At 47.2% G+C, this 15,680-nt stretch overlaps 1 protein-coding gene across 1 annotated transcript; it reads left to right on the forward strand.

Moving 5' to 3' along the window:
- Nucleotides 1-12: 12 nt before the first annotated feature.
- On the forward strand, nucleotides 13-576 carry PtA15_4A35 (uncharacterized protein; the record flags this gene model as incomplete). The annotated part of the gene is made up of 1 exon (XM_053168235.1): nucleotides 13-576. The coding sequence occupies one exon, from the start codon at nucleotides 13-15 to the stop codon at nucleotides 574-576; it is 564 nt and encodes a 187-aa protein (XP_053019142.1).
- Nucleotides 577-15,680: the final 15,104 nt, after the last annotated feature.

Genomic DNA, 15,680 nt, shown 5'->3' on the forward strand with positions numbered 1-15,680 from the left:
TCTACCCACCCAATGGAAACAGAATCCCTCAGCAGTTCGGATTGCCAGAAACTAGTCGATTATATCAACGCAACGTCTGGCGAAACATCTTGGGTCACATCCAGTAATTTTGCTTCCTTGAGCATGTCCGAAAAACTGAATGTTGCTCCTTTGTCTTCTAAATGCGAGCTTCATGGTCAGATCACTCATAAGGATGTTTCCTTTTCAATGTGGAAAAGTAATCCTAACAACAGCATCATTTCTGTGGATACCTCTTTTCCAAAACTTCTCCACTTTGCTCGGATTGAAACCATATTCACCCATGTCAGAAAAACCACCAATGGAGAACATATAACCGATACTTGGCTCAAAGTTAAGCCATTGCCACCAATCCCAGTCACCACCTCTGATGTCTTTGCCAACCTAAATCACCCTCATCTTCAACTACATCTCCGATTACCGGCTATCAATGATGAATACATGATTAAAAGTACAGACATAGTTTCCCACTGCGCTTGGCTTGAGTATTCTGCAAGTGAGCTTGTTTCTGAAATAGACTATCCAGTTGTTGCATTGGTGTCTGTTGATCGAGAATGAATTTTCATGTTTGGATTACATTACATACAATGAATTAGGAATCCCATATATATGTGTAATTTGTCAACTCAGGATGATCACTTTTTTTGGTTATTCCTGTTCAGCAAAAAATTATAACTGGGGTGAACTTGGGAGATGAAGTATGATGAAACAAGATTTTCATTTGAGAGTATAAAATACAATTATGTGCAGAACTACTCACAAAACAAATAAAAAAGAAATCCAGATGAGGCTGGAAAAAAAAGCTGAAAAATAACATGTAAGTGAATGAGATAAACTTGATTGAAAAGTAAAATGAAAAACAATTCAAAAATGAAGAAAAAAATGAACAAAAAATAAGATCAAATGATACATCATTACTGAAGTGAAAGGAAGCAAAAAATCTGCTCATGTGTTGTGGGGACTGAGGATACTCAGCTCAACATACTTTTTTTAGTGCGTTTGAGTATAAAAAAAATTATGATTTCCCGTACCTTGAACTTTGAATATTTTTGTTGGGGAATTTAATTATCCTTGAAGTGCCTTCTCCATTCAGCAAAAGGGTTTCACAACCACTTTTGAGTCTTACACCACTCTCTAGCTTTTCCCCACTGAAATCTGTCCTTATATTTCACGGTCAAGCCCCTCGTGATCCCAGTAGCCCTCTGAGTTTCAGTCCACCTGGTCCCCCTCAACAGTTTATGAGACCCTCCTAGTCTTGCTCAATAACATTGCTTTGACCGCTCGTCTTCATCCTCTCGGAATCAGAACATCAACTCGCCGCTGTCCTTTGACCGAATTACTAATCATCCGATTACATCTTTGATTGTCTCAACCAGCATGTCCAACCTCCGCCAAGTTCACAATGTTTCCTCCATCCTCGCAGCGATTGCAACCTTGGACGGCCACCTGTGGCTAAGAAATACTTCAATTCCATTCCATTCTAAATAGTGGAAAACAGGATCTCATCCTCCATTTGGAATGGAAGGATCACTGGAGCTGCCTGCGGTCAGCTCAGGCACGTTCATTCAATATTCCAGCTCACCCAGCTCTGCCTTGTGTAAAAGATCCATCCAGCTCCCCTCCACATCCACAATCCAGCTCACCCAGCTCACTGCAGGCAAAAATACAGCTCACACAGCTCCCTCTCCACCCAGAAATCCAGCTCACCCAGCTCCCTCTGCAACCAAAAATCCAGCTCACCCAGCTCCCTCTGCACCCAAAAATCCAGCTCACCCAGCTCCCTCTGCACCCAAAAATCCAGCTCACCCAGCTCCCTCTGCACCCAAAAATCCAGCTCACCCAGCTCCCTCTGCACCCAAAAATCCAGCTCACCCAGCTCCCTCTGCACCCAGAAATCCAGCTCACCCAGCTCCCTCTGCAACCAAAAATCCAGCTCATGCAGCTCCCTCTAAACCCAAAGATACAGCTCATTCAGCTCCCTCTCCACCCAGAAATCCAGCTCACCCAGCTCCCTTTGCACCCAGAAATCCAGCTCACCCAGCTCCCTCTGCACCCAAAAATCCAGCTCACCCAGCTCCCTCTGCAACCAAAAATCCAACTCACCCAGCTCCCTCTGCACCCAAAAATCCAGCTCACCCAGCTCCCTCTGCACCCAAAAATCCAGCTCACCCAGCTCCCTCTGCACCCAAAAATCCAGCTCACCCAGCTCCCTCTGCACCCAAAAATCCAGCTCACCCAGCTCCCTCTGCACCCAGAAATCCAGCTCACCCAGCTCCCTCTGCAACCAAAAATCCAGCTCATGCAGCTCCCTCTAAACCCAAAAATACAGCTCATTCAGCTCCCTCTCCACCCAGAAATCCAGCTCACCCAGATCCCTTTGCACCCAGAAATCCAGCTCACCCAGCTCCCTCTGCACCCAAAAATCCAGCTCACCCAGCTCCCTGCAAGCAAAAATCCAGCTCACGCAGCTCCCTCTGCACCCAGAAATCTGGCTAATGCAGCTCCCTCTGCACCCAAAAATCAAGCTCACCCAGCTCCCTCTGCACCCAAAAATCCAGCTCACCCAGCTCCCTCCGCACCCAAAAATCCAGCTCACCCAGCTCCCTCTGCACCCAAAAATCTGGCTCACCCAGCTCCCTCTGCACCCAAGAATCCAGCTCACCCAGCTCCCTCTGCACCCAGAAATCCAGCTCACCCAGCTCCCTACGCACCCAAAACTCCAGCTCAGCCAGCTCCCTCTGCACTCAAAAATCTAGCTCATCCAGCTCCCCTCAGCTTCCAAAATCCAGCCCACCCAGCTCCCTCTGTACCCAAAAATCCAGCTAACCCAGCTCATCTCAGAAGCCAAAATTCAGCTCACCCAGTTCCCCTCAGCATCCTAATTAGCTCATTCAGCTCCCTCTGCACCCCAAATCCAGCTCATGCAGCTCACTCTGCACCTAACAATCCATCTCAAACAGCACCCCTCCGCACCCAAATTCCAGCTCATGCCCCTTCACACCCAAATTCCAGCTCATGCAGCTCCCTCTGCACCCAACAATCCAGCTCATACAGCTGCCATCTGCATCCAAAAAACAAGCTCACAAATCTCTCCTCAACACCCAAAAATCAGCATGTAGCTCTCTGAGTACCAAAATCCAGCTCATGAAGCTCCCCACAGCACTCAAAAATCCAGCTCATGCAGCTCCCTCTGTACCCAAAAAACCAGCTTACCCAGCTCCACTTGCACACAAAATTCCAGCTCTCCCACCTCCTCATAGCACCTAAAATCCAGCTTACGCACCTTGGTCCAGCACACAAAATACCAGCTCACCCAGCTCCCCCGGTGTTGGAGTGTGGGGTGGAAAAACTCCACATTTGGAGTGTGCGGGAGTCAAGAGGAGGTCCGGGGGGGAAGCAATGAAATCAAGGTTTTTACCCTCAATAGATTAAGAGTCTTCAGCCCACCAACTGAGCTACTCTTCAACATTCGACTATCGGCACCGACGGACCCGGTTTATGGTCAATACTCGTCGGGAACAACCTGAACTATCGGGACCCTTACCTCCACCGACTCGTGCGAAACGTCCGAAACAGACAAAAGCCTACAAGGCCCTTCTCCAACTACCCCCACTCCCGCCGTCGCCTGTCGAGGAGAAACACGATCCACTCGAACACAATCGTCCTCCGTCTCCTTTCATTTCGGCCGTTTCTTAAATTTTCTCTAAGACACTAACCCGACACATCGACAACGAAAAACTAGATTCGATCCCATTTCTGCCTGGTCACCGGACGGTCCCGAATCCCTTAGGACTACCTATCACAGCCATCATCCCAAAGCCGGAATACCGACCGAGATCAAACCACCCAAGAGGAACATCACCTGCACATTCTTCGTCGGAAACTTCATCCACCATATCTGAACTCGAACTAAGGCACCGACCGACCTCCCTTCCTATGTCTCAGCCTACAACAACCGAGATCTCACCCAGAACCAAATTCCTACAACAACCGAGTATCTACAAGCAAGATGTGGAACTGCTGTTGGCCGACGGCTCCAACTTCAACAAATGGAAACGGGGCCTTACTCGGGTCATTCTTCTCACGCTCGGCCACGCTAATTTCTTCGACAAGGTGGAGAACTACACCAAGCTATCGGCACAGGAGAACACCTGCCTCCTTTTCCTCATTCAAATCACGGTACATGACGAACTGTCATCCCTGGTTGATCGGTTCACTACTGGTACCGAAGCCAACGAAGCGGTCCAGTCCAACTTCCAGGGGACCATCCGTTTTCGCCAGATGGAACTTGTCGACAAGCTCTTGGAATTGCGCAATTCCGGCCCTAATACCGAGCCTTCGCAAATACCCGGTTTATTCAATAAAACCTTCGACATATTTTCCGATCTACAAAAGGTCGGCGCTCCACTCTCGCCACTCGTGGAGAGTCTTGTGCTCCAAAGTATTGTCCCGCCTCCGACATCGATGTCTCGATCGCAGCTTTTCCAGAACATCTCCTTGCAGCTTGGTAATAAAGCCGACGTATCTGCGCGAGACATTCAAGCCATCATCATGTCGGCATACGGTGAATCACTTCGATTTGATTCAGCTGGACCAACAGTTCCGTCGGTTTTCCAAGCGGGACCAAGTCAGACCACAGCCAATCCATGGGGTGCCCCACAGCAAAACTTTGGGCAAAACCAACAAGGCCGACAACAACGCAACAACCCGAACTCCCGACAACAGAACACATCATTCCAACGACCACAACAGCCCAACAACAACACCCGCAATCAAAACGTTGGTCGACCAGGCAATCCGACGATTGATGACATTGCTTCCGCCATCAACAACATTCGCAAAGGAAATACGGGACCCAGCGAACCCAATCTCCTCGCAGGGAGACCTTGTGTTTACTGCGGGGGCTTGGGTCACTGGAGATCGACCTGTCCGATCCTCCGCAGAGACGCCGGTCTGCAACAACCCAATACCCCCGTCAATGGTCGCCCCGTTTCCGGTTTCGCCCGCCAAGCCGCACTTCCGAACGACCCACCCACTCGGCCTGATGAATTTCCGGCGGTTCGATCGGCAGTGGGTGCGGATGCGACAAGTGCCGCTGGCGCAGGCACGGTTTTGGATTCTGGGGCGACCCATCACGTGAGCGGCTCTTTCCGTGATTTTTCTTTTATGACAGCTTTGGAACCGCCTTTGAGACTGAATCTCGCTTCGTCGAATGGTTATATGACTGCGACGCACAGTGGTCACCTCAGGATAACCAATGGGGCTGGTACACTGGCGGTGCCGAAGGTCCTGTACAGCCCGGACATGACGGGAACGCTTCTTAGCTTGGGACAATTTATTGATTCCGGTTTCCACCCGGCGTTCCTTCCGAACAACGACATCCGCCTAACCTCTTCCTTTATATCTATCACGGCCACGTATCGTAACCGTTCTTGGTTTATCTCGTCCGGCGCTTTTCAACCCATTTGTTCCTCTATTAAATCGATTTCTCCCCCTATTCCTGTTTTTAATCCATCATTCGACTGGCATTGCCGACTTGGGCACGTTTCGGACGACATCGTCAAACAATTTCTGAAGAGATTCGTGCCACACTTCGACATCAAATCCTGGACTCCATTTATATGTGAATCGTGCAAATTATCCAAGAGCGAACGACGCCGTCATCACCTCCCAGAATCTATTCCTTTGAGCGACAAACTAGACCTTCTTGTGACTGATGTGCTGGGACCGCTCAACCCGGACATCAACGGCAATCGATTCCTACTCACTGTGCGAGACCACGCGACCACCTACTTGTTTGCTTTTCCCATGAAAAATCGTTCCGAAGTACCCTCTATCATTATATCTCTCATCAAGCGGATTATATCCCATTTCAAATCGGCTCCACGATACGTCCGGTGCGACAATGCTAAGGAGTACACAACCCAATCCTTCTCGACATACCTCTCTTCGGTCGGCACATCAATAATTTTCACCTCTCCGTACACACCTGAACAAAATGGCGAAGCCGAACGATTGAATCGTACCCTCGGTGACATAGCCCGTACGACCCTGAAGCATTCTCAACTTCCCGACTCTCTCTGGTCATACGCATACAAATGCGCGTGCTACCTGATTAACCGCATACCTAACGCGCGCTGCAAAACGACACCCCTCGAACTTTGGTCTGATTGAAAACCCCTGGGGCCTTCCTTTTACCCATTTGGCACCAAGGCGGTCGTGCACATACCCAAGGAACGCCGCCGCAAGTTAGATCAACGAGGTTGGCTCGGATACCTAGTCGGCTACCAGGACGATGAGCGTGGATGGTTCTTCTGGAACCCGGAGACCAAAAGGGTCATAAACTCAGAGTGTGCTGAGTTCATTGACTTTCAAGGGAAATTGGTGATCCCTGGCCCCGAAAATTCGCCTGATTTTCCTTCTGCTCGTAGAACTCTTACCCTCGGCCAGGAGCCGACAAAGGAGATATGTGACGCTCAAGATGATCAACTCGATTCAATCCAAGCGATTTCGGACGCTGACATTCCCACGAATCTGAAGTCCGCACTGGCATGCCCCAAACGGGATTCTTGGCGTGCGGCATGCATGACCGAGTGGGACCAACTGGTCCAGATCGACACCTTTGAGATAGAAGAAAAAGAAAATAAACATTCCATCGGCACCCGCTTTGTTTTTGATATCAAACGTAAATCGGACGGATCGGTTGAGAAATTGAAGGCTAGGTTTGTTGTCCGAGGCTTCAAGCAAAGGATCGGACGGGACGTGAAGTCTACTTTCGCACCCACGGCATCCCTGACGACATTACGGCTCCTTCTGACCTTATCAATCGTCAACAAATGGAAGATCAACTCATTCGACGTGACCGGCGCCTTCGTGCACAGTCCGATAGACAAGACAATCTATGTTGATCCTCCAGCCGAACTTTTTCCGGAGCTGAAAGGCAAAGTCCTCCGATTGAAGAAAGCGTTGTATGGGACCCGCCAAGCAAGTAGATGCTGGTGGAAACACTTCAAAGGTCTTCTAGAAGCGTGGGAGTTTACCTGCGACGAGGTTGAGGAATGCTTATACAGGTATAAGAAGGGCAATTCAATTGTAATCATATGGATCCACGTCGACGACGGGATTGTTTTCAGCAACGATGATACGGCACTCAAGATCCTCCGTCAGAAACTCAAGTCCAATTTACGGGTTAAATGGGACAACAGACCGGACAAACTTGTTGGTATCAAAATGGAATATGAAGATGGATCGATTTTCTTGAGCCAACCGCTGTTAATCGACCAGACGATCAAGAAGTTTCAAGCGGAAGTTCAACAGAAGGTCATACCGACGTACACTCCTCTTGCTGGCGACAATCTGGTAACATCTTCGGGAGAACCGGTTAATGCGACCCTATATCAATCTTTGATTGGATCGCTGAACTACATCGCATTGGGGTCTCGACCCGATCTCAGTTTTGCGGTAAATTACCTAGCACGTTTCAGTTCCAACCCAGATGAAACCCATTGGAGCGGCCTCAAACACCTTGTTCAGTATATCTCGACCACAAGATCGAAACGACTAAAACTGGAACACACCGACAACCAGCTAGTTACTTGGTCAGATGCTAACTGGGGGGGGGAATATCAACGGACAGAAGCTTTTACCTGAAAGTAACACTGGAGGGTGCTTGCTTAGGGCTCTTCTGTCCGGTTGCTTGAGTCTGGGTCTGATGGCGTTAAACGTGAGATCGGGGTCTGTCTGGACGTAAATACGATACTAGAGCCGATCTCTCCGTTAGCTCTTGATCTTACGCCACGCTGCGCTGTTCTGTGTCTTGTACTCACTGAGACAGAGACCAATCAGCGTAGCAGCTTGGTCTTATCCTGTCGGAACGGATGTTCTTGTTGTGAGTCTGTTTGTTGATTGCGCAACGTTCTGAGTCAGTTTTCTTCTGTCTCTTTGTTCTGTCTTAGCTGTGTTTCTTCTGCTTACCGGGCGCTTGGGCTTCCGATAGTCTTACGAGTAGGTCTTGTTTCTTTCTGGGTCCGAGTTGATCCGCAAGAGTTCTATGGCAGAAAGATAAGATCTAGTCAGCCTTATTTCTAAGTCTTCTATAATCTAGCTCTTGGAACATACAAGGTTGGTCTTTCTTGTTTATTTGGCTGGGCTTTGACCTGTGCGGTTCTTGCTGGTTGATCCGCGGCTGCGATCGTCACTACGATGTTCGTCAGCTTATGGTCTGGGGCTTTGTGCTGCAAAAGGGGCTTAATCAGCTTACCTTTCTTAGCTGCTGGGCTTGGTCTGGTTGCGAGCTTCCTTGCGGAATGCTGCGCGTCTGGGGTTAACCGCGCGAGCTTCCTTGCGGGTAGCTGCGGGTGGGGGTCTGGGTCCATATAGTGAGATTCGAAGCAACTTCCGAGATTTGGATTACCCCGATCTGGGCGAGAGAGCGTCGGATTACCGACCTGCCGAGGGCCTTCGTGAGAAAGTCGGCGGCATTTGCGGTGGTCTTGACGTACCGAAGCTTGATTAGGTGCATTAGGATTAGCTCCCGAACGAAGTGTAGACGTATATCCATGTGCTTCGTCCTGAAGCTGTTTTGGGACGTTTCGCTATTCGCTAGGTCGATCGCTCCTTTGTTGTCAACCGCCACCTCAATGTCTTTGACCGTTGACTGCAGGTTAATCTCCTTGATGAGGCTGGCAAACCAGGCTAGGTCCCTGCCCAGGTCCGACAGTGCCTTGTACTCTGCCTCCGCGGTGGATAGCGAGACAGTTGGCTGTTTGCTAGCTTTCCAGTTGAGTAAGTGTGTGCCGTGGGTGACAACAAAGCCGGTGGTCGAGCGCCTAGTGTCCTGGCAGTTGCCCCAGTCCGCATCAGAGAAAGCCTTCAGGTTGGCGCCTTCAGATTTCTTGAATGTCAGACCGACATATCGAGTTCCGGACAGGTAGCGAAAAACCTGAACGGCGGCCTGATACTGCCTGATGCCTGGGTTTTCGAGATACTGAGATAACTGGCTGACTGCGAATGATATGTCAGGTCTCGTGAGGATGCTCAGGTAGTTCAATGAGCCGACTAGACCACGGTAGTTAATTTCAAGCTTCTTGAAGGCTACCATTTCTTGCTCGGTTGCTCTTGATAACCGTTCTCTAGGGTTCAGGGGGCAGCTCGCGGGGTGCTCGTTCTCCAGTCCGAACTCAACCAGCTTTCTTTCAATGTACTGCGTTTGGTTAATCTGGAGACCGTCGGCGAAGCGCTCAATATTCATTCCTAGAAGGAACTCGGCCTCCCCAGGGTATTTGATATCAAATTCCCTTTCCATCTCGACTTTAAAGACCTCCGGGCGTCGACTGATTATCACGATGTCGTCCACGTGTGCGAAAAGCCATGTGCTACCCGCAAGGAAGCTCGCGCGGTTAACCCCAGACGCGCAGCATTCCGCAAGGAAGCTCGCAACCAGACCAAGCCCAGCAGCTAAGAAAGGTAAGCTGATTAAGCCCCTTTCGCAGCACAAAGCCCCAGACCATAAGCTGACGAACATCGTAGTGACGATCGCAGCCGCGGATCAACCAGCAAGAACCGCACAGGTCAAAGCCCAGCCAAATAAACAAGAAAGACCAACCTTGTATGTTCCAAGAGCTAGATTATAGAAGACTTAGAAATAAGGCTGACTAGATCTTATCTTTCTGCCATAGAACTCTTGCGGATCAACTCGGACCCAGAAAGAAACAAGACCTACTCGTAAGACTATCGGAAGCCCAAGCGCCCGGTAAGCAGAAGAAACACAGCTAAGACAGAACAAAGAGACAGAAGAAAACTGACTCAGAACGTTGCGCAATCAACAAACAGACTCACAACAAGAACATCCGTTCCGACAGGATAAGACCAAGCTGCTACGCTGATTGGTCTCTGTCTCAGTGAGTACAAGACACAGAACAGCGCAGCGTGGCGTAAGATCAAGAGCTAACGGAGAGATCGGCTCTAGTATCGTATTTACGTCCAGACAGACCCCGATCTCACGTTTAACGCCATCAGACCCAGACTCAAGCAACCGGACAGAAGAGCCCTAAGCAAGCACCCTCCAGTGTTGCTTTCAGGTAAGAGCTTCTGTCCTATTATATTTCTCATCTTTAACTATTAGCTTGTAAATACAAATGGTTAAACGGAGAAATTATTATTTTCAGTTGTTTGAAATCTTTTTAGTAGCAACATCAACATGTGCTGCAGAATTCATCTCAATCGGTTCGGCTGTCGACTTCTTGTTGTTTCTCATTCCCATTGTTCGATCTCTCGACTCAACTCCAGAAATAATCCTCAAATGCGATAACCGCGCGGCAGTTTTGGTTTCTGACGACAACGCATCCAAGGGCAGGATGAAAAGCCTTGAACGCAACTTCTTTTTTGTGAATGACGCGGTCCGTGAAAATGGGATAAAACTACACTGGGTTTCCACATCCGACAACATCGCTGATTTCTTTACCAAACCTCTGCGCGCAAATCTTCACTCGACATCAATGGCCAAAATCTTTCCTTAAATTGTGTTTGTTGTATCTTCAGTTGTGATTCTTCTTTAATCTTGTTGTCTCTCCGTCTTTATCTCCACTCAGTTTCCTTCAAATTTTTCTTCCTTTGTTCTCTTCATTATCCCCACTCAGTTTTCCAATTCTTTTTTCATTTTCTCTCAAATCTTTCTATGGTTGTATCTGGAGGTGTGGAGTTTGAGGGGGGGTGTTGGAGTGTGGGGTGGACAAACTCCACATTTGGAGTGTGCGGGAGTCAAGAGGAGGTCCGGGGGGGAAGCAATGAAATCAAGGTTTTTACCCTCAATACCCGGCAGCCGAAATCCTGCTCACAAGCCTCCCTCTGCACACAAGCACCCAAAATCCAGCTCATTCAGCTCCCTCTGAACCCAAAAGTCCTTCCCACACCCAAAAACCCAGCTCACCCAGCTCCAATGGCACCTAAAATCCAGCTCCTGCAGCTCACCTCGCACCCAAAATTCAGCTCCTTCAGCCCCCTCCTCACCTAAAATTCCAGCTCATCAAGCTCCTGTCTGCACCTAAAAATCCAGCTCACCCAAAATCCAGCTCATTCATCTCTGGTTGCACCAAAAAAATCAGCCCATGCAGCTCCCCCTGCACCAACAATTCCAGTTCACCCAGCTCCCCCATCATTGCAAATTCTTTCTGTCCCAGCTCAACTCAGCACACTAAAATCCAGCTCAGCCAGCCCACTGGCACCCAAAATTCCCCACTGGTACCAAAATAAAGCACATTTATTTCCCCCTCCACCACCAAAACACCTCCAGCTCACACAGACCCATCAGGGCTAACATTAACTGGCTCCCCATCTCCCTTTCATCACCAGTGAGATGCTAGGCAAAAATGAGCTCAACTTAGCCCTTGTGTTAGTGCAGAGGGCTAAGTGAATTCTTCTGCAGCCATAATGTTAAACATATGTCAGCATCAGGACTGTTTTGTTAAGTGCAAGACTAAAAAATCATCTTTTACTAATAACAGGAATTCAATGAATGCGCAAAAAGGATATTTATGTTACCAAAATTTCGTGGAGAAAGTCAAGTAACTTAACTACCCACAATGCTGGTTTAGGCACTACCAAAAATTACCATTTGCACTACCAAACTTCCTACACCACAATATATCTTGGGGTGCAGAATTCTACAGACCAATCTCTTCCACCTGTGCATCAAAAAATTGATGGAGTACTCACTACTAACAAGAGCAATTTGAATTCCTGCCCCAAACCAGACCGCCATTCAAGAACATACAACCCTCTTGATGACTGGTACAGACTGGTCATCAAGGGGATATGTACAACTGTATGAGATTGGTCTTGCAACCTTCCAGATCATGTTCTTTGGTGAGATCACAACTTGATTGCATGTTGATATATACGTGTGCAAAAAAACCCTCCACACCCACACCCACACCCACACCCACACCCAAACCCAAACCCACACCCAAGCCCACACCCAAGCCCACGCCCATACCCTTTGAAAAAGAAGGTGTGCAGGGCACACCTGACTTTTTTGGAAGTTCTTGGCTCTCATGCCCTTGGCAAGAAACCCTGCATGTTGTATATAATGTGAATAGTATGCATATTTACTATGTAGATTATGCATATTTACTATCACATAGTAATGGACAGTGAAAACAACCAAAAGCCAGCAGGAAAAATTACAAAGGCCAGTACTGTAGGATTGTTTCATGCAATCCAAATTCAAAGAAAGAATCATCTTGAGTGCATGAGATGACACCATATTGGATCCACTCCTGCGTGATTCTGATATCAATTTGGTTTGTTTTTCAGAGGGGAAGGAGAACTTGTGGATTTCCAACAAAAGATGGCACATGTCCACTTGAAGATTTTTTCCATGCCCAGACCCACCATCTGCAGGAGAAAGGCCAGGATGCCTATGTCCTTTCTGCAACCCGTTTTCTACTCTTTCTCTCAGGAGAAACAGGCAAAATACCTCTGTTACAACCATGTCCCCAGTCAGGCGAGTTCAATCTGGCTGCTGAAACACCTAGTTTATATAACCTCTCTGACCAGGAGGATTTCCTTTGGGTCTCAGAGGCTAACATCTGCAATCAGGAGGGGTTCATCCTGGTTTTCCTGGGTTTACAACCTTTGCTACTGGAAGGGAATACCACCTTCTGGCCAAAGAGGTGGGCAGGTTCTGGCGGCCGTGGTTTAATTACTGTACCTGATGAGCAAGACTGGGACTGAGGACAGCTGACACCGTGTGGGGAGCGGAAGAGTCTCGTGGAAGGATGAGATTCATTACACCAGTCATGAAGCTGAGAGAAGACAAGAGAGAGGAAGAGAAGAAAAAGAAAGAGGATGAGAAAGGAAAGAAAGCTACATACCTGAGGACAGGGGATACGGTGTGGGGAGCGGACCAGGTTGTGGAAGGATGAGGAGAATTTCCTTCCACAACCGCTGCCTCAGGTACACTACATACAATCTGTGATATGTGTGTGAAAAGAAAGAGACATTTGTAAAGCAGAAAAAGAAAACAGAAAACAGAAACCTGAGTCTAACTCAACAGTACCCACCAGATTTTACTTAGAATTCCAGAAACCCACACCAGCACCCGGACCCTCTGGCACCTGTTGCATGTGGCTGGTACCCACAACAGGTGCAATTCCACAATCTCTAATCTAGCTGGTTTAAAGGTAGGTGTGCTGTGCAATAATCCCTTTTTTTAAGGGTGTGGGTGCAGGCATGCTTGTATCAAAACCTTCTTTACTGTGAGACTGTAACATTAAACTAACATTATTTCAGCCTTAAGATTACAACAACCATAGGCTGCTAGGATAAACTACGCTATTTTAGCCCTAAATTTTACTGTAGCAGCAAAAAGCACCGGCCTTTTTGAATAGCCTTAGCGCGGCACGCTGTGCTAATTTTCAGCCGGCTAACAGCGCACCAATTTTTGTTTAGCGTTAGCACTCTGCTACAGCAGCTACACTACGCTACTTTGCGCTAAGGCGCTTCTAGCGGAAGAAAAGGCTTTTTTGCCGCAAAAAACGCTGTAGCGCAGCTTTGCGCCCTGGGTGCTTAGCGTTAGCGCAATTGCGCCCATCTGCGCTAACGTAAAAGCTAATATAGCTTTGCTCCCTGTGCGCATAGCCGATGTGCCTGATTGCGCTACTGCTACGCTAAAAAAAAGTGTATTTGCGCTGCGCTAGGAAAGCTATTTTTAGTGCAATAAGTTATTCAACCATTTATTGTATCTTGTTTTATCCTTTTTACATTATCAGGTATGCAGTGCGCCAGATGACACACCATTTTCCAGGGCGCGAAAACTGCTTGCACTTGATGCCTAATTTTTGTGTTATCCAAGCAATAAATTAGTGTCACTACAGCATTGAAAAAAAAATGGTTATTATAACCATATGCCAATTAAATAGCTGTTGCTTGTAACCCAACAGGTTATGGTGGATCAAGGTGGATCAAGTTGGTAGTTAAATTACACAAATCACACAGATAAAGCATCCATCATAACAATATAACTAAGTTGCCACATTTCTTGGTCTAAGTTTTGGATTCTGGTGTTTTGATAATGGTGCAGGTGTACTGTACAAAAAAGACCAGTTCTTGGAGAGCCAACTAGTTTTCACTCAAAAAAAGATTGATTTGATTTTTGTTTCTGGAATCCATGATACAAGAATTAGGTATAGCTAAATGTCTTCTTCAATTTGATCTTCATGGTGTTGGAACTGGTTGAGTTCTGGTTGGTCATTTCCTTCTTCATTTTCATCTTCTGATTCAGGCTCAAAAATTATCAATTGGTAACTTGTTAGCTGTTCCAAGATTGATCAAGAACAAATGATGACTGAATTCCAATCTTCGGTCAGATCAAAATCAGGATGCAGTGAATCGATCCACTTCTTACTCCAGTTGAGCAGCTTAACACAATGAGTATTCCACGAAATCCATAGTCCACATTGCTTTTTAGCAAGATTATGTACTACAGCCTGTAAGACTTGCTTTGGAATACGATGATTGGTGTAGACTTCCACCAAATGTTGTTGAAGTGGGCCGAGGGTAGTTTCTTCATTCATCTCTGCAACAAATTACAGTAAAAAGAAGATGAACAAGGTGTGAATTGCGTCGAAATCTCACATAATGACCCACCAGTTTCCAATGCCTTGTAGACTGATTCCAAACTTCTTGCCTGTTTGACTGACCATTTGACTGCCTGTCGGACCTCCCGCGATATTCGGCACAACTCATCAGAACAGTGTATCACATTAAGATAAGCCTGAATCCCGTTTTGAATGTTAGAATCAACAGCCCAGGGCTCATTTGGAGGATCAAGCAAGCCGATACTCCAGAAAGGATTGTCCACCTCAAATGATCTCACTTCTTCAAATGTTGGGGTCGGCAACTGGATATCCGGAGAAAATTTGGTATTGTACTTGATCGACCTGTTGTTATAAGACAGCCATTTATTCTTAAAAAGTTTCATTTTGGAATTCATTTGTTTCCTGAATCTCTCTTGGACCCTGGTACCTGAAAACAATATGCAAACAATGAGAAAGAGCGATTCAAGATGCAATCATTTCAATTAAATACCTGATCCTCGCTGATCCCATCTTTTTTGCATCTCAATGATACCAACCTTGGCTTCATAAAGCTTGGACTTGCTAACTTTCAGCTTGATGAGGGACTTGGTTTCTTCATCTATGCACACGAAGTCAAGAAAATGAAAATCTGCTTGTTTTCAAGGATACCAACATTTCACTTACCTGAGGCACCAGGCAAGTTCCTGAAATAATCGGAGCCCAAATCTCCGATGATCTTATCTATTTCTCCTTCTAGGAAAACAAGGGTATCAGGTGCTTGTTCCATCTGCGCCCTCTGAAGCAAGGTTCGATTTCTCCGTCTGGTTTGCCGAAGTTCAAGCATCTCTTGTCTGATTGTAAACAGAAAGACAAATTAATTCTTTGAACATTTTTTGATTGGAAGGAGTTGCATATGATTCTCACTGTGCTTCACGAAGTTTGTCTTCCAGCAGTACCAGCTCTTCAACTTGTTTCCTCATTTCAAGCTTGGTTTCATTCTGCATGGCAGCAAGTTGCATGTCACGCTGACGAGTCCATTGTTCGCTCAAATAGGTAGTGGTGTGACCATATTCTTGTTTGATTTGA

Source organism: Puccinia triticina, chromosome 4A (assembly GCF_026914185.1).
Source record: "Puccinia triticina chromosome 4A, complete sequence".
Lineage (NCBI taxonomy): Eukaryota > Fungi > Basidiomycota > Pucciniomycetes > Pucciniales > Pucciniaceae > Puccinia > Puccinia triticina.